General features: G+C 52.5%; 1 protein-coding gene across 7 annotated transcripts in view; it reads right to left on the reverse strand.

Annotated features, from left to right (window-relative positions):
• Nucleotides 1-25,604, reverse strand: part of HDAC4 (histone deacetylase 4) — a 288,731-nt gene that overhangs the window by 134,611 nt on the left and 128,516 nt on the right. For all 7 annotated transcript variants that reach the window (XM_070368625.1, XM_070368624.1, XM_070368630.1 and 4 more), the window contains one exon: nucleotides 6,152-6,223. In XM_070368625.1, the coding sequence (XP_070224726.1) occupies nucleotides 6,152-6,223 (72 nt within the window). The remainder of the gene's footprint in view (nucleotides 1-6,151; nucleotides 6,224-25,604) is intronic.

Consider the following 25,604-nt stretch of genomic DNA (forward strand, 5'->3'; position numbering starts at 1 on the left):
GCGGCTCTGCCCCCAAGGGCGCACAGCTGCAGGAACGCTCGGCTCCGCTCCGCTCAGGGCCCTGGGGACCAACTGTCAAGGCCAAGTAACAGCGGGAGGCGGGGCTGGATTTAGGTCCAGAGGCAGAAGCGCCAGCGCACGCCTGTCTCTCCTCTGGAGACGCCATCCACAGCGCGGGACCCATAGCTTTCTCCCCAGAACCACCGGGGGAGGTATCCACCTCCTTGCCTGTCAATCCCACAGCCCAGGGTTCCTCCAAGGCAGGGGGCGAGGCCTCGAGTCCCTCCTCTCTAGGGAGCTCAGTCCCCAGGCAGGTGGGGGCTCCGGGGCGCACCCCCTTGGCCCGAGCGCTGAGGGCGGCCTGGCCGCTGGTGGCTGAGCTGCGGCGGTTCTCGTGGCCGCCGCTCAAAGCCAGACGTGCACCTGCGCTGCCGTTGGTGGGGGGGGGGGCCCGCGGCAACCCGAGTCCCCCCTCTGCAGGCAGGCCCGTGCGCCAGGCTCGGCGTTAAAGACAGCTACGTGGGCATGAAACACTCAGGAGGTCTGCGCTCAGTGCAGCAGAGAGCAGGCGTGCCTCGGACATGATTCCAAGAAAAAGCCTGAGCAGGTGTGAAGCCTCGTTCTCAACCTAACTCCGAGCGCTTTGTCATTAAGCTTCTCTACACCGGCTAGTTTTGCTTCATTTTAAACAGCTGTCCTGGGGCACGGGGGCGTAATAAGGCCTCTGGGCTGGTTGTGGGGTGACACAGTCATGCTGGGGGGGGGGCACTGGGACGAGCAGACCCGAGGGTATCAGTGAGCTGGGGGTCAGCAAACAGAGAAGGATGGGAAGCACTGCGGGGCCCTCCCAGTCCCCACTTTCTGGGCCCGCAACGCTCTGCCAGGCTGAGAGAGGACGTGCTGGTGGCTCGAGGTCACACGGCCTCGGAGAGTCAGGCAGATCCTGCTGCCTGGGCCCTAGGCATTGCATTAACAGTAGCTCAGCTGAGCCACTAGGGCTTCCCTGGGGGCTCAGATGGAAAGCAGTCTGCCTGCAATGCCAGAGACCTGGGTTCGATCCCTGGGTCAGAAAGATCCCCTGGAGAATGCATTGGCAACCCACTCCAGTATTCTTGCCTGGGAAATCCCATGGATGGAGGAGCCTGGCAGGCTACAGTCCATGGGGTCGCAAAGACTCAGACACGACTGAGCGGCTAACACAGCTGGGCCCAGCCCTGACCCTGCACTGACTTCCTTACCACCGAGCCCAAAGCGGGAGGGCAGGGGTGGAGCCTTGGGAAACGGGAGGAGGAGGAGGAGGAGAAACTGGACAAAAAGAGAGCCTGATGTGTGCCATGTGAGAGGCTGTGAGCAGAGGAGACAGTCCCCTGGCCTGCTCAGAACAGAGACAAGCAGCGTCAGGACGGGCCCAGGACGAGGAAGCCCAAGTCCGCTCTCCCTTCCAGCACTGAGCAGGCGGCAGCCGTGGGGGCCCCCGAAGCAGGCATCAGGCCTTCACTGAGCCCCATCCCGACCCCAGGAGCCCAGCCTTACAGGAAAAGCACACAAGGGAGGGGCCAGCGGACAGTACAAGGGTGAGGCTTTGCCGTGGGAGGATTATGATACCGGGATGAACTGCTTCCCGCGGGGGAAGGGCCGGGCCAGCTGCTTTCCCCAGGCCACGTGGGTCCTCAGCTAGGCACCTGCCCCGCCTCTCCTCTCGCCAGAGGGAACCGACAACAAGAACAGCAAGACGTGCCTGGGAGGCATCCTGAGTTCCAGCCAGCCTCAAGTGGTCCCTGCTCCAAAGCCTGAGGAGGATCAAGCAATTCAGTAACCCTTGCACGGTGCGGTGGTCAGACGCTCGGAAAGATTCAGGAATCTGCGGCTGGAGCCAGACCTCACTTTTTCAAATCGGGTTTGGGTAAGTTCTTCAGAGTTTCGGCAGTGTCTTCAAGTTTCCATAATTCTCTTTAAAAAAATGACACCCTTGTTACACAGCCTTGAAAGGAAAGCTCGGGAACTCTGATGGAAACGCACATTAAGGGTGAGGGCAACGGTGCCCACGGCGAGGCTCCTGTGTGGTTGGCACCTCGTCCTAGTAGCTGGGCTGGCCTAGAGGTCCCTGGCCTTCTCTGAGAGGTGGCCCCTGCAGAGCAAAAATGGGCCCCTGCCCCGTCATGGACCTGCCGGCTGACCCTGGGGAAGCCGCCTTGCCCCTCGCCTCCGGTGGGGAGCGGGCCCTTGGCAGCCAGCACTCTGGTGCCTCTCGTGGGCCCCCAGGGCTGCTTCCTCCACGTTGCTCCCGGGAACAGGGGCTTCTCCTCCAGCCCCTGCACCCATCCAGCTGCTGAGCGTCTCCACGGTCCGGCTCCGAGGGAGCTCGCCTGCCGGGTCTGCAGCCAGCACCGCACACACTCACCACGAGGCCTCTTTTCCAGACTAAACATGTGCTGCCTTTATGATCAGGAAAAAAAGTATCTAGTTTCAAAAAAAACCGAAAGTGATTCAGGAATGGAGGACTGAAGTGTTTGTAGAGTCCCCTGGCACAGCGGGTGTGCAAGCTCTCTGCCAGGGCCCAGCTCTCGCCTCCTCCTCTGCCCTCAAGTCCCACATCTCTCCCCACCATACTGTGAGCTTCCTGGGAGCCCACAGGGTGCCCGTCACTCTGCCTGCAACCCAAGTCCCCACCCAGGAAGGAAAAGACAATCCCCCCGGGAAGGATGAGGTGGTGACATTCCACTTCATCCAAAAAATGAGGAAATACGATAGATACTAACACAGATCCCTGGGTCGGGAAGACCCCCTGGAGAAGGGCATGGCCACCCACTCCAGTATTCTTGCCTGGAGAATCCCACGGACAGAGGAGCTTAGAGGACTACAGTCCATGGGGTTGTAAAAGAGTTGGACACAACTGAGCATGCACACACACACACACACGCACACACACACACACACGCACCCCCCCCCCCGCAGAACAGCAGTAGTGGAGGAGCTGTTATGACCCAGTGGTAGGCAAACGGTCATATGTTTTCTCCCTTTTATAATAGAACTATTCACAACTAAAAACCTTAAAACAAGAAAAAAAAATGCAAAAAAGGAAAGGCTTGTTAACATATAAAAAGTTAACGGAGAAGGTGGAGAAATCACAAAGAACCCCAAACAAAGAGCATTTTAGCTTGTGCCTTCTACAATGCAAACTTTTCTGGTGAGAGAGATTCTTGTAGGAAGGAGCTCAAGTCTTGAGTCAAGGTGGCCCACAAATAGAAAGGCTGGACGGTGCTTTTTATTGAAGTAAGACTTCACAAGGACTGACTGTGTTTAAAGAGAACCATTGTCAGAAAGGCTGTCGAGAGGGCTGCCTTTCACAGCCAGGAACAGACAAGAAACGCACGCGGTGGAGGTGGGGAGGGCCACGTGGGCGCTTGCCCGCGCACGGTAAAAGGCGCACATTCACGGGAGCAGGTTCCCACAGGGCTGCTGGAGTAACTCCTGCAAATCATACAGTTTGTTTTCACACCGCCAAGTGTCAAAAGAGTACTTTAAGCTCAACCAGGATTGACACAAAAACGCACCTGAAAATGTCTCTACTCCCATATCACAAAAATGTGGCTCTAGGACCTTCCTGGTGGGCCAGCGGTTGAGAATCCGCCTGCCGACGCAGGGGACGCAGGCTCGGGCCCTTGGTCCTGAGGATTTCACGTGCCACGGGGCAGCCAAGCCCGTGAGCCACAACTACCTAGCCTCCGAGCTGCAACTACTCAGCCTGCGCGCCTGGAGCCTGTGCTCTGCAAGGAGAAGCCTCCGCAACGAGAAGGCTGTGCCCCCGACTGGAGGAGCCCCTGCTCGCTGCAGCAAAGACCCAGCACAGCCAAACGTAAATAAATGTTCTATTTAAACGCGGCTTGACAGAAACTGTCAATACTGATTTTCAAATTATCATATGGGCTGAGATTCGTATTTCTTTGTTGAACGCACTGTACAGTGAGTGCTTATATAAATGGGGCCTGTGTGCTCGGTCGTGTCCCAACTCTTTGGGACCCCATGGACTGCAGCCCACCAGGCTCCTCTGTCCAGGGGATTCTCCGGGCAGGAATACTGAAGTGGGTTGCCATTTCCTTCTCCAGTACAGTGCTCAGAATGACCGAAAACATAGTCTTAAAGAACGCCTTTCGCTTCAGCAGCTTTTAAGGGGGAGCTCATGGCGAAGACTCCGTGGCCAGCGTGTGGCATGGGCAGCCCCCCGGCGCAGCCCTCCTCCTGCAGGCTGGTGCTCACGGGCGTCTCTTCTCCAGGTTTTAGAGCCACACTGCACACACCGACTCGTGGGGTCACCGGCAAGTGCAGCGTCATCCTCTGACTCTGACCAATGGAATCTGGAGGTGCGGGGCTACTGGCTCCTGTGTCCTGGGGCCCCCTCCCCGACATGCCATCTCTGAAGTGGGGGGCTTCCCCAAAATAGAGAGAAGGGGGGTAGCAGACAACAAGGGCTGTGCTGGGATCAGAGCCGGCACGGCCACGGCCCTGTCCACGCCATCTCCAGCGTCTGGCCGCCTGACGCCTACCCAGGGACCACCACGAACAGGCACAGGCTTGGTCTGAGAATCCTGCAGAGACGACGTGATTATCCCATCCAGGACTGAAATCAAGACACTGGGCGGCTTGCTTGAAGCCACCCAGTCCATGGGTCACCAGGATTCCAGGCCTCCCCCCCGCACCCCCCTCCAGAACTGCGGTCAGTGTTCGTACACAGAGCTGGGAGGCCCGCACGAAGTCTCCACCAGCAGGACATGCTTCTCAAGCTGGGAGGCGAACGGGAAGCCACCCACTTCCTGGCTCACTTGGGAACCACCTTTTCACAGTCTATCAAGCTACTGAAACCCCCTCCACCCACACCTGGGCAAGCATCAGGAGACTGCCTGGAGAGGCCTGAGCTACACAAGGACTCAGTGTTTAAACCAAAGCTGCCCTGGCCAGAGGGACTCAGGGAAAGGGAAAGCGGACCTCTGACTCTGTGGGGGTCAGACAGCACAGAGGAGCATCGCCAGCTGCTAGTTTCAGCCCTCCCCTCACCCCCCGCCATCCTGGGTGAACGTAACCCTGCTGGGCAGGTGGACGCCAGCCTGGGGCCACGGCACCTTCGAGGAACACCGCAGACACCCGAGCTGCGTGTCTGGGGCGATGCCAGAGACGGCGCTCAGCGGGCCTCTGAGAGTCGCTAGTGAAGAAAGGAGTCTCTCCTTTGACGCTTCCAGCTCAGCCGCGACTTCTTTCTAGCTGGATGGGGAAGGTGCAGCCACAGGCGGTGTGGCCGGGGGCCGGGGCAGAGGCGGGGGTCCGCGTGCCCCTCCTTGTCCCAGCCGGCCCTGCACACGCAGACAGCAGGCACGGTGGGTGCAGGCAGGCTGGCATCCAGGAGGTGCCACGGAGCGCAAACCACAGAGACAGGGGCCCTGCCTTCAGGACACGGCCAAGCCAGGCCCAGCAGTGCGGACCTCAAAACGCTGACAGTGGCTCCCTGCACCCACCCCAGGCCTTCTCGGGTCGGTTTTATTCTCAGTAAGGCCAAGGAGCCCTAGAGGAACGGATCCACTCTCTGAGCTGAAATCCCGGAGGATACCAGATGGAGGGTAAGCATTTTACTAGAAGGAGAAAGAAAAGCTTCCACAGCCGTGTAGATTAGGAAAACACTGCCCAGGGCATGGCATGCAGAAATAGCGTACACGGAATGAGAAATTCCTAACCACAGCCGACGCTTTTTGCTAATGAAAGAAGGAAAGCTGATTCGAGAAACATCAATGACACTTTCCCCAGGAGCCTGGAGCCCTGGATCCAGTGAGACCTGCATGGCGGTGTCCCAGCTCCAGAGTAGGGCTCCTTCCTTTGAGGCCTGGAGTTAGACCCCACACGAGCAGTTCTCACCTTTGGGAAGAACACACCCTGTCGGAGCTCAGGACACAGAGGACCCGGAATTCTCTGCCACTTAAGCAGCATTAAGCCGCGCCCATTTCATATCCAAAACCGTCGCCCTATCTTACCCTAGGAAAGAGCATGTGACCTCCTTGGACCTGAGACCCCACCCCTTTCTCTCCACAGACCCCCCGGACAGTGGAGCCCCAGACACCCCTTTGGGGGCATCTAGTGTCCAGCATGGCTGGGGGAGTGGACTCACCGGTGCTGGGCATGTGGTTCACGCGGGCAGGGTTGAGCAGCTCCACCGGCTGGTCTCGGCCAGAAAGTCCATCTGGAGGACAGAGAAAGCATTTGGCTTCAGAAACTGCTCGTGATTCAGTGAAAGTATTTCACACGTGGAGTCTGCAAGGAGCACTTCCTTGCAGACAATGGAAATGCATGTGTCCTTCTCACTTTTATTTATTTTTTTTAATTTTATTTTTAAACTTTACATAATTACATAATTGTATTAGTTTTGCCAAATATCAAAATGAATCCGCCACAGATATACATGTGTTCCCCATCCTGAACCCTCCTCCCTCCTCCCTCCTCATACCATCCCTCTGGGTCGTCCCGGTGCACTAGCCCCAAGCATCCAGTATCGTGCATCGAACCTGGACTGGCAACTCGTTTCATACATGATATTTTACATGTTTCAATGCCATTCTCCCAAATCTTCCCACCCTCTCCCTCTCCCACAGAGTCCATAAGACTGTTCTATACATCAGTGTCTCTTTTGCTGTCTCGTACACAGGGTTATTGTTACCATCTTTCTAAATTCCATATATATGCGTTATTATACTGTATTGGTGTTTTACCTTCTGGCTTACTTCACTCTGTATAATAGGCTCCAGTTTCATCCACCTCATTAGAACTGATTCAAATGTTTTCTTTTTAATTGCTGAGTAATACTCCATTGTGTATATGTACCATAGCTTTCTTATCCATTCATCTGCTGATGGACATCTAGGTTGCTTCCAAGTCCTGGCTATTATAAACAGTGCTGCGATGAACACTGGGGTACACGTGTCTCTTTCCCTTCTGGTTTCCTCAGTGTGTATGCCCAGCAGTGGGATTGCTGGATCATAAGGCAGTTCTATTTCCAGTTTTTTAAGGAATCTCCATACTGTTCTCCATAGTGGCTGTACTAGTTTGCATTCCCACCAACAGTGTAAGAGGGTTCCCTTTCCTCCACACCCTCTCCAGCATTTATTATTTGTAGACTTTTGGATCGCAGCCATTCTGACTGGTGTGAAATGGTACCTCATAGTGGTTTTGATTTGCATTTCTCTGATAATGAGTGATGTTGAGCATCTTTTCATGTGTTTGTTAGCCCTCTGTATGTCTTCTTTGGAGAAATGTCTATTTAGTTCTTTGGCCCATTTTTTGATTGGGTCATTCATTTTTCTGGAGTTGAGCTGTAGGAGTTGCTTGTATATTTTTGAGATTAGTTATTTGTCAGTTGCTTCATTTGCTATTATTTTCTCCCATTCTGAAGGCTGTCTTTTCACCTTGCTAATAGTTTCCTTTGATGTGCAGAAGCTTTTAAGGTTAATTAAGTCCCATTTGTTTATTTTTGCTTTTATTTCCAATATTCTGGGAGGTGGTCCTTCTCACTTTTAAAGGAGACGGGTTCTATTTTGATTTGGGGAATCAGAAAAAGAAAAGACCCTGTGCACAACAACCCAACCAGCTCGGATCTCCAATAGAGCAAACACCAGTTTCTGGCCTGCGGGCGTCTGGCCGAGGCCAACAGCCAGCTGACAGCCATGGAGCGTTTCTGGAGCGACCGCGAGTGGTAGGGCAGCACACACAGAGGAGCTGCTCACCGCCTTCCCAGACACAGCGCCGGGGCCCAGGGCCACTGAGCCACAGCCCCCGAGGCCCCGCCGAGCGCACCCAGGCTGCTCCCGCTCCTGGGACAGGTGAGGAAACCAAGACTCGCAGACCCGCTCCCAGGAAAACCCCGGGCCAGGCTCCCAGAGCTGAAGGGACCATTTCTGACGAGTTTACCTTTCGACTGTGTTCTGACCACAACGATGGCAGAACCGGAACCACACGTGCCTTTCACTCGGCACAGGCTGCCATCAGACCACATTCTCCCACGGATGAGAAGGAAACACCAGGAAGACTTCCAGGAATCACACTTGGCATGTAAAATTAGCCTCAACGATGGGTGTGAATGCCCGCAGTACAAGGGCGTCATCAGACGCTGGCATGTGGTCACTCTCGCTACTGACTTTCGCGGGAAATCACTGGTTTCCCAGAGCAGCCGTCAGCTCCCTCGGGCCAGCTTACAAACTGGGACGAAAGCAAGTAGGATAAGAGCAGGCCTACCAACTTCATCCTAAAGCGTTGCTTTTCACCCCAAATGGACGTCACCTCGTGGCCTTCGACTGCATGATTCCGTGACCCTGGTGTGTCTTTGGAGACAGTCAAAATCCAAGGACAAACACCATGACCCTGAGGAGACCCCACAGCGTCTCCCGAGGAAGCAGGGAGGCCTCTGCGGCGTTGTGGGCCTGGAGCTCTCTGCTCACGGCATGACGGACCCCACACACGAGCCGATGTTTGGCCTGCCCGCCCAGGCCAGGGAAGGGAACCGCTGGGCTCCGTTCTCGGGCTGGGCCGGCTTGTGCTTCACACGCTGCAAATCCGAGCCCTACGTGGACATCCTCCCAGCCCTGCCGAGTGAGGTCAGGCAGGAAAGCTGCGCGGGAAGACTATCCCGCCTCAGTGTGAGGGCGGAGGAGGCGTCCTGCCTCTTGGGAGGTGTCTCCGCATGAAACCCTCTGACAGCTGACTCCGCAGAGGGGCCATCGGCGGCTGGAGCCCAGCTTCGACGCCTGCAGTGTGGAGCCGGGAAGCTGGGAGAGCCCACGGTGCCGGGCACACGGCCCACATCTCCCCGCTCCTCCACAGACCACCCCATCAGCCCAATGCCACCAGCAAACTCCATGCTCCTCACTCCAAAAGGGGGATGTCAGAGGCCCAGACGTGAGAGGTCTCCTCGCAGAAGGCAGCAGACAGGACGGCAGGGGGCAGGACCTGAATCAAGGCGGGACTGGGCACTGGGAGATGAGGCCACGGGAGGACACACAAGCGCCAGGCCTCCTCTCCCCGCCTGCTGGCGGCTCAGGGAGCCTGAGGCTGCCAGTTCAGGGCGTGCGGCCCGGGCATGAGAGGAGGACTCCTAAGGTCAGGACTCCTAAGGTCACAGGGTGACGACCCAGACTGAGAACACGGAGGCGTGCAGGGCCCCCTCGAGCCCCTGGGGGATTCAGACCCGGACACAGAGGGCAGATGCATCGGGTCCACGGACGGGGGCGGCAGGGCCCCGAGCAGGCAGGCAAGCTCAGCAGGCACACGACTGTGTCAGGCACGGACATCAGCCCCGGGGACGTCACTCTGTGTCACATCGGTGACCTCACAAATCCAGGTCCTGGTCTCAGGGCTCACAAAACAAAGCTGTTCAGTTCAGCTCAGTTGCTCAGTCATGTCTGACTCTTTGTGGCCCCATGGACTGCAGTACGAGCTTACCCAAACTCATGTCCATCGAATCAGTGATGCCATCCAACCATCTCATTCTCTGTCGTCTCCCTTTTTCTCACCTTATTCTACAGCTCAGACTTAGGGTACATTATTGAACAGAATGTATTCTGGCATATTGAGTGTAGCACTCAATATGCTACAATTTGGAAAACTCAGCAGTGGCCACAGGACTGGAAAAGGTCAGTTTTCATTCCAATCCCAAAGAAAGGCAATGCCAAAGAATGCTCATACTACTGCACAATTGCACTCATCTCACATGCTAATAAAGTAATGCTCAAAATTCTCCAAGCCAGGCTTCAGCAATATGTGAACCGTGAACTTCCAGATGTTCAAGCTGGTTTTAGAAAAGGCAGAGGAACCAGAGATCAAATTGCCAATATCCGCTGGATCATGGAAAAAGCAAGAGAGTTCCAGAAAAACATCTATTTCTGCTTTATTGACTATGCCAAAGCCGTTGACTGTGTGGATCACAATAAACCGTGGAAAATTCTGAAAGAGATGGGAATACCAGACCACCTGATCTGCCTCTTGAGAAATTTGTATGCAGGTCAGGAAGCAACAGTTAGAACTGGACATGGAAAAACAGACTGGTTCCAAATAGGAAAAGGAGTTCGTCAAGGCTGTATATTGTCACCCTGCTTATTTAACTTATATGCAGAGAAAATCATGGGAAACGCTGGGCTGGAAGAAACACAAGCTGGAATCAAGAATGCCGGGAGAAATATCAAGAACCTCAGATATGCAGATGACACCACCCTTATGGCAGAAAGTGAAGAGGAACTCAAAAGCCTCTTGATGAAAGTGAAAGTGGAGAGTGAAAAAGTTGGCTTAAAGCTCAACATTCAGAAAACGAAGATCATGGCATCCAGTCCCATCACTTCATGGGAAATAGATGGAAAACAGTGGAAACAGTGTCAGATTTTATTTTTCTGGGCTCCAAAATCACTGCAGATGGTGACTGCAGCCATGAAATTAAAAGACGCTTACTCCTTGGAAGGAAAGTTATGAACAACCTAGATAGCATATTCAAAAGCAGAGACATTACTTTGCCAACAAAGGGTTCGTCTAGTCAAGGCTATGGTTTTTCCTGTGGTCGTGTATGGATGTGAGAGTTGGGCTGTGAAGAAGGCTGAGTGCCGAAGAATTGATGCTTTTGAACTGTGGTGTTGGAGAAGACTCTTGAGACTCCCTTGGACTGCAAGGAGACCCAACCAGTCCATTCTGAAGGAGATCAGCCCTGGGATTTCTTTGGAAGGAATGATGCTAAAGCTGAAACTCCAGTCCTTTGGCCACCTCATGCGAAGAGTTGACTCATTGGAAAAGACTCTGATGCTGGGAGGGATTGGGGTCAAGAGGAGAAGGGGACGACAGAGGATGAGATGGCTGGATGGCATCACTAACTCGATGGACATGAGTCTGAGTGAACTCCGGGAGTTGGTGATGGACAGGGAGGCCTGGCGTGCTGCCATTCATGGGGTCGCAAAGAGTCGGACACGACTGAGTGACTGATATGATCTGATCTGATTGAACAGAAACAGTGAAAGGGAACACCATTGTCTGGCTTGCCATCTTACTGGGAATGTTTGCAACTATTTCACCAGCAAGTATAACATTTGTTGTCGGTTTCTGACATAAGTTTATTAGTTTAAGAAAAGTTCCCTTCTATTTCTACTTTGCAAAGACTACTTTAAAATCATGTGTGTGTGCTTAACTTTATTAAACTTTTCTGTATCAATTCATACAGTTAAATAATTTCCCTTTTCATCTGATAATTTCCTTTTCTCGTGTCTAACCAACTTGCATTTCTGGCATAAATGGACTTGGTCAGGTCCAGTGAGTTCTGAGACAAAAGGAAAGGCCGAAGTCATACAGATAGATGGAATTTGAGTGAGGTCTGAAATCTGTTCTACTTTCGATTCCAAAGCATTGGCAACCCCACCTCGTGTTTCTGCCTTAGTTCCACACTTGCTCTGTTGTCATGTACGGAAAAGAACAGGAACAGGTACTATTCTGAAAGGCGCTCAGTGGGGCTTTTTCAATGCAGGTCTCCAACATGAAGTGGGGAAGACAAGGCTGCCTGTCACCCGGTTCGTTTTTTTAATTTTTGGAATTGTTTTATTATCCTTATTGCTGTTTTATTCATCTTTATTTTTTGGCCATGCCACAAGGCACGTGGGGTCTGAGCTCCTGGACCAGGGACTGAACCGTGCTGGCGCTGACCAGCCGGGTGGACGCCCGTCCCCCAGGCCTCTCCACAGTGGGGGTGCTCGCTCGTTCCCCTTCCACACAGTGCTCATTGGAAGAAAGCCACGATGAGCTGCCCACACGTGTCAAAAGGGCCCAAGCTCTCCTCCCCACACTACCCAGGAGCTAGGAAGAGTGGACCTGCTCCTGAGGAGGCGGCAGGAACACAGGGACCCAGGGGAGCCCGGTCGTGGGACCCCCGGGAGGAGGCAGGAGCGGGTGCAGGGCGGCAGGGCCAGGCCGGAACCCTGGCTGGGGCTCAGCGGGGCGGGCGGGAGGCCGGCCGTCAGTCTGCGTCTCTTGGACGCACGCTCCCAGAAGGTCAGCGTGCGAGTTACTTCTGTACCTCCAGGGCTCCAGAGCCTGGTGAGAAGCTGGTACATCTCAGTAAGAATGATGGTCTTAGTCCCCCCTTTCCCCTCCCTCCCCGTGAACTTGGTATTACAGGGAACTTGCTAGAAGGTCTGCAAAGGAAAGGGAGTTCCTTCCCAGCATGTGTCTGAGTTTGGGGTTTCCCTCTGCCGCCTGGATACTGAAGGCTCCCGGGCACACGTCTGCAATGAGGGTCCGAGGGTGAGGTGGCCCCGATTCCTGGACATGGGGCCTCAGCCGAGGAGAAGGCTTCCAGATCTGGAGCCACACGTGGGCCGGGCCTGGTGGACTGGGGCTGTCTGAGGAAGGCGCTCAGTGCCCTGGGTGTGGGGCCACCACGAGGGCCGATCCTCCTGGACAGACACCCCGGGTCCTTCCAGACGGACTCGAGGAGAAAAGACAGGCTCCTGCGGTGGGGATGTGTGCGTTGGTGAGCACACGCTCCAGGATGCGTGCGTTGCTGTGTGTGTGGTGCTTTCAACTTGACAGAAGAGAGCTTTATAAAAATCGGTCCCGCTTTATAAGAGGACAAAACCAGCAGGCAGTCCTTGTATCTGGTCAGAAGCTTGCTGACCGAGCCCCAGTGAGGACGGAAGGGACCGGCCTGGGCGGGAGGGTGGGCGCACAGGCCGGGGTCTGCGGGCCAGGCTCACCTGCTGACCCCCGCCCTGGCCCGGGGGCTGCTCAGCCCCTCCTGTGATGTACAAGTCTGTGCGGAGCGGGTGGGTGTCACAGGACACCAGCGTGCCCTGCCCCTGACCCATGGACTGTGGCACCCTCTCACTGGGAGCCTGACCCTCTTGCTCATTCACACCACGGAAGGTGGCTCAGTAGACTGAGATGTCACAGCCACAAACGGCTCATGAGGTGAGAACACACTTTCCTCCCCCCAGGCCCCTTCGCCTGACATGGAGGGGTCTCTAATGCCTGCTCGGGCAGGACTTGGCCCCTCCTATCCTGGCCTCCAGGCTCTCCGCTCCCTGCCTTCTTTGCCAACAGGCCCTCGGGCACCCCTCTCCCTCCCAGTCCACGTCCCACGGGGCCCCCACCCAGCTGATACCAGCCCCGCTCCAGGCTCCATAAACTGAGGACGGCCAGGCGGGCGCCTCCCCCGCGAGCTCTGCTAAGAGCCAACAGCATCCCGAGCCATTAGATGCTTCTTGTCCTCATCATGCAAGTTGTGGAAGAATAGCCCAGTTCTATAATAAAGCTTGTGTGTGCCCATTAATGTGAATTAAACTTTAATGAGCTAAGTGTTATGAATTCCTGAGGCACGGCCAATACCGTTTGCGGATATTTATTAAGAGAAAATAAAAACGGAAGCGGGACCTTTTTCCTCTAGAGCAGTATTTTTCCCGCAGAAAAAGCAGGCAAACTTCACAAAGGTCAAGGCTGATCTATGAGGTTTTCTTGCCCTTCCCTGAAAATCAAATCTCCTCCAGCTAGCTACCAGATTATAGTAAATACGCATTGAAAGGAACAGGTTCAGTCAGGGCCACCAGGAGGCTCCGATCCGGCAGGCGGGAAGGAGAGGACGGCAGGTCAAATGCCCCGGCTCCCCAGGGTGGTGGGCAGGCCACTGCAGGCTAGGGACGGCAGCTCAGGGCTCAGGCCCAGGTCTGCACCTCGACCTGAAAAAGCGACAAACACAAGGAGCCAAGTGGGCCACAGCTTGGGTGTAAGGTGATATTTGGGAATTATTATTCATTTTGTTGAGTGTGATAAGGGGATTCCACCTGCTAGAAACACACACCAAAGTGTCTCTGGGAAAGTGCTGTGACATTTGGGATTTGTTTTAAATTCCCCAGGAGATAAAGCTTGGGGAGGGGGGCCTGATGAAGTGGGAATGCTCAGAAAGCCTGGGGTTTTGATGGGCACAGGGGGCTCTCGCTGCACCAACTAAAGCTCATCTTTTTTTCCTGGAATTCTTCACAGTAAGAGTTTCCGAGAGGCACCAACACAAGTCCGTGCTTCCTGTTCAGTAGCGTCTGTCCTCACTTCACAGAGGCCGGCGCATCAGTCTAACCAGTTCTCTCAAGAGCATTCCTAACCATCTCCAGCGATTACCAGCCCCTAGCTGTGCAGGCCGGAGAAGGCGATGGCACCCCACGCCAGTGTTCTTGCCTGGAGAATCCCAGGGACGGAGGAGCTTGGTAGGCTGCAGTCCACGGGGTCGCTGAGGGTCAGACACGACTGAGCGACTTCACTTTCATGCATTGGAGAAGGCAATGGCAACCCCCACCAGTGTTCTTGCCTGGAGAATCCCAGGGACGGGGGAGCCTGGTGGGCTGCCGTCTATGGGGTCGCACAGAGTCGGACAAAACTGAGCGACTTCACTTTCCTTTTTCACTTTCATGCATTGGAGAAGGAAATGGCAACCCACTCCAGTGTTCTTGCCTGGAGAATCCCAGGGACGGGGGAGCCTGGTGGGCTGCCATCTATGGGGTCACACAGAGTCGGACACGACTAAAGTGACTTAGCAGCAGCAGCTGTGCAGGCAAGCGTACCCTCCAAACACACATTCAACTCAGCGAAGGGGTCAAGAAATGGGTATTTCCTGCTGTATCAGTAAACACGGATGCCATGGTCATCAGCGATTCCGGCCCTCCAAAAGTGAATTTCTGAGTCCTGAGGGCACTCAGGAAGGAGAACAATACCTGCAACGCGGCAGCCACCGGGCTGCAGCCACGCCCTGCAGGCAAGCACCCAGGAGCTCGGGATGCTGGCCCCAGAGAGCTGGGGTACATGCGAAAGGAGTGATTTCAGTGAGCCCAGACTCTCCCATCTTCCCGTAGAAAAGCACTAAATCCCTGAAACTGGGTTATCTGGTTTCCTTTACTTAACAATGACCTCGTGATGTTCAGACCACCTGCCCTTTGTTGTAAAACTTCTACATAACCTGGCTCCTCCCCTTGCCTCCTCAGAGCAGCTCTCTCAGGGCTACTGAGATGCTGTTTCCCCGACTTGAAGTCCTAAAAATCCTTGCGGACTAAAGTGTAACTCTCAACTCTGAGGCTGTGACCACTTTGCAAGGTGATTGGATCCTGGGCTCCTGAGACGCATGGGACACAGACCCCAGCTGATGTCAGGCTGACCTCAGCCCTGGTCAGGGTGGACTGGCCCTCACCTATGTGAGACACGACCCACAGACCAGAAAGCCGGGTCATGAGGAAGGACATGCAGTGAGCATGATCACGAGCTTCCAGGAGGGGCCTGGACCACCGAGCTGCCGGCAGTGGAGCACACGCTGTCACATCCCCGGGGTTCACATCCAGCTGGAGCTGCAGGAGGGGAAGGAGGGAAGGCCGGGGAGGGATGCTTCGCGGGTGGGCAGTGCTGGAGCCCTGGAGGCCAGACAAAGGCCGGCTCTGTCCTCCCTGACCCAGGGCCGCGTTTCCTGGAGGGAGTTTCCCAGCCCGCCTTTCGGACGACGGTCCTCCAGGGACCGTCTGCCCCTCCGCAGCCTCCCCAGGTGGAGCCCACAGCTCTCAGCTGTCCCCACAGCCTGGCCCAGCTCAACCGTTAATAAGTGATTTAGAAAATCAGGAGAGAATATCCTAAGCCCGCCTTTGAAAACAGATCCGTCTCTGCTCTGGGGAGGATGTCCATCTGCCCTGCGGGGAGGACGCGATTGGGTGAGTCATTCCAAAGCTGCTTGCTAGAGCTCCGGAGGCAGACAAGGGAAATGACCTCGGAGGCAGAATGTGCAGATTCTCGGAGTCCGAGTAAGAAATCATAGACGACAGAAGGTCCACAGGGGCCCGAGCAGGCGCATACGGTGAACCTGAATCTCCGTGACTTAAGAAGAACGGCAAAAAGTAACACAGCTCTGAGGCCCACCTGTCGATAAGCAGGCTTCCTCCAGCTGCTCAGACCAGCCCGCACGCCTCTGAAAAGCCACAGGCAAACCCGCCTCCGTGAATTCTGCAGGCTTCCTACTTTCTGACTAACGACCTCTGAACTGCCGAGCAGCCTAATGGACATAACTCCCCGAGGCCACCCCCTCACTGGGACACAGCGGCCCTCTGCGTGGGACAAGGCCACGTCCTGGAGCATGCGTGGCCCCGGGGGATTCGGGGTCCGCCAGGCCAGGCTTCCCCCGAACACGGAGGGTGGTCAGTGGTCATGTCGCTTCAATCCAGGCTCAGTTTCCTCATGTGTCAAGTGGGGATGTAAACTGACCCAGGGGTAAATAAAGGAACGTGAATGAAGGACGAGGCACATGACATGCCCTTCCCACTTCACCTGCCCCTCTGTGACATGCGCGGCCCTGTCTGCATGCAGAACCAATGCACGCCCAGTCCCACGGCAGCTGATGGGACGAAGCATCTCCTGAAACCCTGAGTCAGCGAGGAAAACCACTGGACGGATGAGCCGGTGCCCAGCCCGCCTTCCACACCGCCGAGCGTTAAAGACTAGCTGGAAGGTGTTGGTGGTTAAGCAACAGGAAGCCAGAAAAGAGGTGCCTGTTAATAAGCAGCTTGTGAGAAGTGAGTCACAAACGCAGAACAATAAACCCACAACGGCCATTTGGAGTGCGTTCATGGGGGATGCACCCTGCAGGCTCTGGGGGCACGGACTCCTGTGCTGGGAGGTCACGGCCCGAGGAAGGCAGCAGAGGACTGGCATGGGAGTGGCACCAGGCACCATGCTCCTGCACCAGCTGCAGGAGCTGCCCGGACCTGGGCCGCCTCCGCCGGCGCGGCACCTGCGCCAGCCTCCCCTTTGCAGCCATGATCATCTCAAGTCAACTTACAAGTGCAGCTGAGGGGCCACTGCGGAGTGGACGGGGAGGCCTGCAACACGGGCTTTGAACCTTCTCAGGATGTCTGCCTTTCTCTCATGTTTGTGCTACCTAATAATATACAGCTTGTAGTTTTTTTTTTTTTAATGATTTCCATTGTCTTAATTTTCTAAAAGGTAAGTTTATAGAAACAAGAGGGGACGTGCAGCCACCCCTGCGGAGGCACAGTCCCCTGGAGGGTTCCTGCAGCCGTGGCTGCACCGTCACCTGCTCTGAACCGCACGTGAACCCCTCGTGGCCGAGAGGATGCTGTCTCGCTGCACTAGCTGCGGGTCGTTCAAAGGTGTCCACGCACGCAAGAGAATGGCATCATTATGTACGCAAGAGAACGTCATCATTATCATTTAACTCAAAACTCCCCAGCACACGCCTTCCTCCAGTAAAGCTAGCTTTCGCAGGCCCTGTGGAAAGCTGGTGTACAAGCAGCAGAATCACCATTACATTTTGTTACACACAATATGGATCCACTCTACAGAGCGCAGCTTCTCCTGAAACAAGACGAACTGAACCTTATCATTATTCCTCTTAGAACCATTTTTATACAACGCGAACTTCAGTTTCTAAAAATACAGCGATTGCACTCCACTGTGTTCTATTTTAACCTTCTAAAAATAGAGCTACTGACAGGAGCAGCAGTTTGCTGTTAGACACTAGCTGTGCGGATGTCGGTGACAGGATATGGATTTCTGTCCTTTGCCTTCTCTTCCGTGGGTGGCCTGAGCGATTGCCGGGGAGCCCAGGCACGCTGGTGGGCGGCACCGAGGCTTGGCTGGGTTCACCAAGACCGGGTGCCCGGCCCAGATCTGCTCCTGGGTGCCCCTGACCTCACACGAATGACCTGACCTCACTTTCCACCTCCGTAAAATGGGCAACGCGGCGGTCCTCACCCCACAGGGCAGAAGGGATGAGAAGAGGCTCCCAGGTCACCCTGAGTGACCCCAGGCCCACGGGGCAGGCTGCCTGGGAAACCCCAGCCCCTGGGCCAGGCATGCCCCTCCCGCCAGCAGGCGGGTTAGTTCTCAGAAGATTTAGCCGTAACTCAAGAGGCACAGGGAAGGAGCGGAATAGGAGGGCAGCTCTGCCCCTGGAGCCCCGGAGCCCTGTGGAGCCCTCCTGGGCCGGGCCCAGGGGCCCCTGCCGGCCACCCCCACCCTGCTCCTCCCAAGTACAGACGTGGCCCCCAGCCACACTGGAAAGTGCCAGACTGCTTCCCAGTCGGCAGTATGTTAAAAATGGCTGTTTCAAACAACCTTCCAAATTTTGAAAGCTTCATAGTTCTAAAAACAGAGAGATATCCAAATTTTTAGACGATACTCTCTATCTTCTGTATTCCATATGGACTAATTTTTGAAAGAAGAAGAAAGTAGGAACAAAGCATTTCTCTCCTCCTCCCCTCAACACAGACACGCACACTCTGGCCACGCAGACGGTGCTCTAAAGGCATGTCACCCGCGAACGCTCACTCGCCCTCGGTTTGGAAACCGCACACCCCAGGCTGGGACTTGAACTCACTGCCTTTTAAGTGAAATCACACAGGTGGTCTCTGGACTTAATGAAGCTTGGGTTTTTTATGTCTTTTCACAGGAAGAATTCAGTGAGAGACAAAAGTTCTAGGTAGGAAAGTGAATTTATTTAGAAACACACCTCGCAGACAGTGAGCGAGCCATCTCTGAAGGCAAGAGGCCCTGAAATACGAGGTGGGCAATTTATGGGCTGGGTGATCTCATAGGCTGATGAGTGAGGGAGTTATTCAAACTATTTTGGGAAAAGAGGTGGGGATTTCCAGCAATTGGGTCACCACCCACTTTTTGGCCTTACATGGTCATGTTGCTTACATTTGTGCATTATTTAGCATATGCTGATGTAAGTTTGGGTAAACTCCAGGAGTTGGTGATGGACAGGGAGGCCTGGCATGCTGCGATTCACGGGGTTGCAAAGAGTCGGACACGACTGAGCGGCTGAGCTGACTGGACTGATGTATCACAATGAGCGTACAATGATGCTCAAGGTCTCAGTTCAGTGCAGATCAGTCGCTCAGTCGTGTCCGACTCTTTGCAACCTCATGAATCGCAGCACGCCAGGCCTCCCTGTCCATCACCAACTCCTGGAGTTCACTGAGACTCACGTCCATTGAGTCAGTGATGCCATCCAGCCACCTCATCCTCTGTCGTCCCCTTCTCCTCCTGCCCCCAATGCCTCCCAGCATCAGAGTCTTTTCCAATGAGTCAACTCTTCGCATGAGGTGGCCAAAGGACTGGAGTTTCAGCTTTAGCATCATTCCTTCCAAAGAAATCCCAGGGCTGATCTCCTTCAGAATGGACTGGTTGGATCTCCTTGCAGTCCAAGGGACTCTCAAGAGTCTTCTCCAACACCACAGTTCAAAAGCATCAATTCTTCGGCGCTCAGCCTTCTTCACAGTCCAACTCTCACATCCATACATGACCACTGGAAAAACCACAGCCTTAACTAGACGGACCTTTGTTGGAAAAGGTCTACAGGAAGTCAAATCTTCCACCATCTCGGACCTACGTGGCTCTAATCAGCTTTTGTCATGCCCTATGGATATGGATATTGTTTTAAATATTGTGCCCTGCTCCCTGCCTGCCTATTTCAGTTTCAGGATGAACAGCCCCCTGGCCTGGGAGGCCAGAGGCTCCACCTGGCTAAGCTGCCTGAACCTCTCACTGCCCAGCAAGCGTCCTGGGCGCCCATAGTAGGAGGAGCAAAGCAAGAGCCTGGGGCATATTTCTATCCCCAGAGTTTACCTCCTTGATGGATTGCACTGAACTAATGACATATCTTCATTTTCTCATAAAATATTATAATCATTGGAACAGAGTCATTTCCTATCCCTCAAAATTCAACACAGATGTGAAATCATGTATGTAGCCCTCCACTGTATTAATTTACCAACAACAAATAGAATCACGAGACAAAGGAAATCTGCAGAAATTTCACCAAACCAAAACCAAAAAAAAAGGAGCCTTTCTTAATCTATAACCAATTCCTTTGGTTCTTATACCTATACAGACAGATTATGTCTGACTGCTTAGGCATGAGGGCAATCTGTAATGAAATGAAAATGAGCACCGTTAGGTGGGTACTCAGTTATGACTGATGGAGCATTAAAGTAACCGCAGACAATTAGAAAGACTGGCAAACCTTTTAATGCAACTGCAGGAAAGAGGAACTGGGAAATAACAGTGGTCAAATCTGGGCTGCTTGCTTGATGATCTGAATTAACAGGGGCACCTGTAGCAAAATCCGATTCACGCTTTGGGAAACACGGTTACCATGAGCACTCAATGCATAGAGGTGAACAAGACATAGAATCGACGACAAATTGACTAAGACACAAAATCGGGAGCCTCTGGGCTTCTGAGCCGGGTTAGGTTTAAGTCATCCAGAGAATTCTATACAATTCTCAGATTACCTAAGAAGAAACACCGGACTCAGAGCTAACATTTCAACCAAAAGATCCAAGAGACAAGAAATATGCCTTAAAACAGCTGAGTGAAATACAAGTCACCCGCAGTTCTATACCCCGCTAAACTATCATTCAAGACAAAGAAAAGGACATTTTTCTGACAAGCAGAAACTGAGAAAGTTTACCCCAAACAAACTCCTGTTGAAATGACCACTGATGGTTTATTTCAGAAAGTCACTTCCAGCGCGGAAGAGCATGCTGCTAGGAGCAAGGGTGAGGAAATGGACCACTAAGCATGTAAGTGTGTACAGATAAGGCCTGGCCACTGAGCTACAGGAAGGTCACAGAGTTACCAAGATGGCTTTCCTCACGCGTCATTCCGCTTCCTCAACCTTTGCTTCAGTGCAGCTGTGTGCGTGTCAAAACCACTGCCTCAATTACCTAGTTACTTTCCTCTTAAAAACGATGAAAATCCTCAACATAAACAGGTTTCCCCTCTTCACTCTGTTAAGGTAGGAAACTAATGACCAAATTTTAGCTCATTTTTGAATAATTTCCTGGTGGTTCAGTGGTTAAAAAAAAACCCACCTGCCAATGCAGGAGACACAGGTTCAATCCCTGGGTCAGGAAGATCTCCTGGAGAAGGAAATGGCAATCCAAGGAGCATCCACTCCTGGAGGAGAATCCACTCCAGTATTTTTGCCTTGGAAATCCCACTGACAGAGGAGCATGGCAGGCTACTGTCCACAGAGGTCACAAAAAGTCAGATATGACTGAAGCAACTTAGCAAGCTGGTGTGCAGGACTTAAAAATATACATTTCTGGGCTCTCCTTCTCTCTGATGGACCATCATCTGTACTTTGCTCGGATTTCTGTATCTTTACTCATCTACCCTTGTTAATGAAATAAGAATTAACGATAGCTACCTTTGAAACTGCACTGGCTGGGCCCCAGAGTGCTCCACACACGGTCTGGCTTCTTCTCCTCACAAAGAGGAGGCAACCAGTGAGACATGGCCCAGCCTGAGTAACTCTTTACAAAACTCTTTGCAGAAGCAGAGTCTGGTAGCACTGAGAACACAGTAATAGCTCATCAATCCAACTTTTAAACACAAAAAGCTACAAGAACATGACTGACAGCAATCAATACGGAGTTCCACTTGACACTGTATTTGCATATTGGAGAGCCCTTCTCTGGAATCAGCTACACTTGTGCAAGAGCAACTCTTTGTGAGACATAATCAACAAAAGATTGCTTATCCTCTGCTACATTCGGAAATTAGTACAAAGTAACCAGCTCTTGGAAAAGGATAAACCACTTTATGCAAAGACTTTTGCAAATGCTCTCTATTAATGCAAATATTATGTTTGTCTTTTATTTGAATGCAAACAGCATCTGTTTTGCACAGTCAATGCCACAGCTTTGTAGTTTGTGCTGAGCAACTCAAGTGTGTTCCAGCTGCTTTTTAGAGCTTGAAGCAGATTTCCAGAGAGCCAGCGTCACAAAAGGAAGGGCAGGGAAGAGAGCAGGAAGCCAGCAAGTGTGGTACGGTTCCTGCGGCTCTTGCGGAGGCTTCTTCGCTTTTAGGCAAGAGAGAAACAAATCCAAGACTGAATTCCAGAACTTGCTTCTGAAGCAGTTGGGCTTTCTGTGTGGGATTTTCTTTTTTAATGGTTCTGACTAAGGAAAAAATTAGGATTGCCTTTTATAAATTCCTTTGTTGGGAAAATACACTCAGAAGAGAAACGCATGTTGGAAAGGAGACACTGGGTGGCATGAGGCTGCTATCAGAGCACCCAACGCAGGAGCAAGGCTGCTCCCCTCGAAAGCTCTGCCCTCACCCCACTGCGTCCTCTGCTTGCGGTGAGAGTGCCGATGTGGGAGGCTCCTTGCTAACACCTCCATCCTAAGATCACTGGATCCCTCTGCTGTCTCTGCCACAAAATCGAGAGCTCCTAACAGGGACGAAATCTTGATGGTGTTTCTTTTTAAATCCATGACCTTAAATCAATGATCAGTTCAGTACTGGTAGAGGCTGGATGGATGGATGGGTGGATGGGTGTGTGGATGAAATAAATCCTGCTCTAAATGAGGAAACAGATAATATGAAAAAACTGGCCTGAGATCCTTCAGATTTCAAATACAACCTCCAGATCTCTACCCAATCAAGAGTTCTTGGAAACAGTGGGATCTCAAAACATTAATAGTACTAATTTTACCATTCCATTGGTATGGAATGCAGACATATTACCAATCAGACACATTAGACGGAAATCTCCATGGAGTGGGCTGGAGAGGAAAGGGGGAAAGTCTTGGTACTTTCAGAGGCCTCTCAAAATGAACATCTGCTCTCATATAAGCTTGGCATTAAAACTCCAGAATGTCTCTTTGGACAGATAACTCTAAACCTTCTAACAATCCCTTTAATGGTCAATTTCATTATTAATTACATTTTGAATTGACTAATTTCCCCAGATAAACTGCTAAACATCTTCTGCTACTCATTCTTCCGTTGGATTCATATAGGAAGAAATTTGGTTAGGACAAAATACACTCAGAATGTCAATATTTGAAGGATATTTGAAGGACGGATAAATTTGACTTCTCCAAAAAACACAAGGTGCAACTTAAGATGAAACAGGTCATTTGAGTCTCAGCCTAGTCTCAGCCCACTCCAGCATTCCTTCCTGGAGTCCCAAGGACAGAGGAGCCTGGCGGGCTACAGTCCATAGCGTCGCAAAGAGTTGGATATGACTGAAGCGACTTAGCATGCAACCTAAATGACAACAAGAAAAAAGCTGAAGCTGTGGAGAGAAGAAATCAGCCTTTAAATGCCTGTGTTAGGGTCCATCCAGTTCAGTTCAGATCAGTCGCTCAGTCGTGTCCGACTCTTTGCCACCCCATCAACTGCAGCACACCAGGCCTCCCTGTCCATCACCAACTCCTGGAGTTCACTCAAACTCATGTCCATCGAGTCGGTGATGCCATCCAGCCATCTCATCCTCTGTCGCCCCCTTCTCCTCCTGCTCCCAATTCCTCCCAGCATCAGGGTCTTTTCAAATGAGTCAGCTCAAGGGTTTATGAAAGAACAGGAAGTTGAACTCAGGAAAAGTGAAAGGAAATTATAAAGAGTAAACATTAATAAAACAGAAAAGAGATACAAATAACTTAGGATCAACTAAATAAAAAAAAATGGGTTCTGTAAAGAGACTAATAGAATATAAAAAGCTGTGGTAAGACCAATGAAAGGATTTTGACTGTCACAGCTGGGACCGGGGGCGTCACTGACACCCACCTGGGAGACGCCAGTGGTTGCTGTTGGTGTTTAGTCACTAAGTCGTGTCTGACTCTTTTACGACCCCACAGAGTGGAGCCCGCCAGGCTCCTCTGTCCATGGGACTTCCCAGGCAAGACTGCTGAGTGGGTTGCCGTTTCCTTCTCCAGGGGGTCTTCCTGACCCCAGGGTTGAACCCGAGTCTCCTGCATTGGCAGGCGGGTTCTTTCCCACTGAGCCACCTGGAAAGCTGGGGGAGATTCCAGATGTGCTGCTAAATATCCTATAATGTGCAGGACAGCACCTCAAAACAAAGACTTAAGTGGCCCCAAAGAACAGCAGTGTCACAGTGAAGGAACTCTACTATAGCTCCTACGGATATGAAAAAGGCTAACCAGGAGGGCCTTAAAACAATCTCCAAGCAAATACTGATAGAATCTGAAAGCTGCTTGAAAACCACAACTTACCAAAACTGGTATCAGAAGAAATAGAAGACGTCAATAGTCCAGTTACTTTGAAAGAAATAAAATCTGTAATTTAAAACTTCCCCAGAAAGAAAACTCCAGACATAGATGACTCCACCTGAAAGTTCTATCAAGCTTTCAGTTAAGAAAACTTCCAATCTGACACAAAGCCATTCAGAGAAGATAAAGGAAACAATTCTTGACCTTTTTCATGAGATAGCATTACCCTGATATGAAAAATTGGCAGGAAAAAATTTTACGTGTTAAACTTATTCACTAAGACAAAAGCAAAAATCATAAACTATTAGCAAACCAAATCCAATAGCATACAAAAGGATACTATATTTTGGTCAGTGTGAATTCAGTTCAGAAATGAAAGGTGGGTTTAATTTATTTTTAATCAGTAAAATTAACCACATTAACAAAATAAAATTTATATCATCTCAATAGAGAGAAAAGAAGCATTTGATAATTCTGCATACATTCATGAGGAAATTAACAAAAACTAACCTCGTATGAAACCAGAAACAGACAGCCACAACACCGATGTGACGATGGGCTCTTAGAAAAACCAACCAGCCAGCAAGACCCACAGCGACATCATATCGACAGTGATACCCTGGAAGTTCTCCTCTGAGACCGGAGCCAGGCAGAATGACCACTGTTCAAGCAGTACCAGGGCTCCTGGCCAACGCACCGAGGCAGGAAAGAGACAGGCAGACACGAAAAATGGAACAGAAACACAGAAGTGTCACTGCTTGCAATCAGCATGTAGAAAATGACAAAGAACTGACAGTCACGGTACTAGGATTCAGCAAGGTCAACCAAAGGCCCGTGGCTCAGAGGGAGAGAAGTCTCGCCTGCACTGCGGGAGAGGTGGGAGACGTGGGCTCCTTCCCTGGGGTGGGAAGATCCCCTGCAGAAGGAAACAGCACTTCACTCCAACATGCTTGCCAGGAAAAGGCTATGGACATAGAAGGCTGGAGGGCTAAAGTCCATGAGGACACAGAGAGCTGGACACGACTGAGCGAGCACGCACCAGCACCACCCGGAAAGCAGAGGTTACTAATGGGCACCTACGCAAGAGCACCGACCAGCCAGGGGCACGTCTAACAAAGGGCGTGCACCGCCTCTGTGAGCGAAGCAAGGGAGCGAGGCTGAAGGGCACAGGAGACCGGGCAGCCTGGTCACTGCTGCGGTTCCGGCCCCCTCCCCCCACACACCCCAGGCCTCCCCTGAGTCCTTCCCTCCTGCTAATCCCCTGAAAACTCTCTCGCCAGCACCATCGTCCTGAAACAGCATCTGGGACACCCTTTGACCACAACCCACGGTGCACACATTTCTAGGTGGAGAGCCCGGGTCCTGAGGTCCCAGCGCTCGGCACACCCAGCAGAGGTGCAGGGGGCCCAGCTGATAATGCGGGGGCCGCGTGAGGACACCCCCAGTCCTCCCGTGCAGGAGGAAGAGTTCGGGGCCTGCTCTGACACACTGAAGCAACTGGACAGCCTGTTTCCAGCGCTGCGCCGGCCTCTGTTC

The sequence above is a fragment of the Bos mutus genome, chromosome 3 (genome assembly GCF_027580195.1).
Source record: "Bos mutus isolate GX-2022 chromosome 3, NWIPB_WYAK_1.1, whole genome shotgun sequence".
Lineage (NCBI taxonomy): Eukaryota > Metazoa > Chordata > Mammalia > Artiodactyla > Bovidae > Bos > Bos mutus.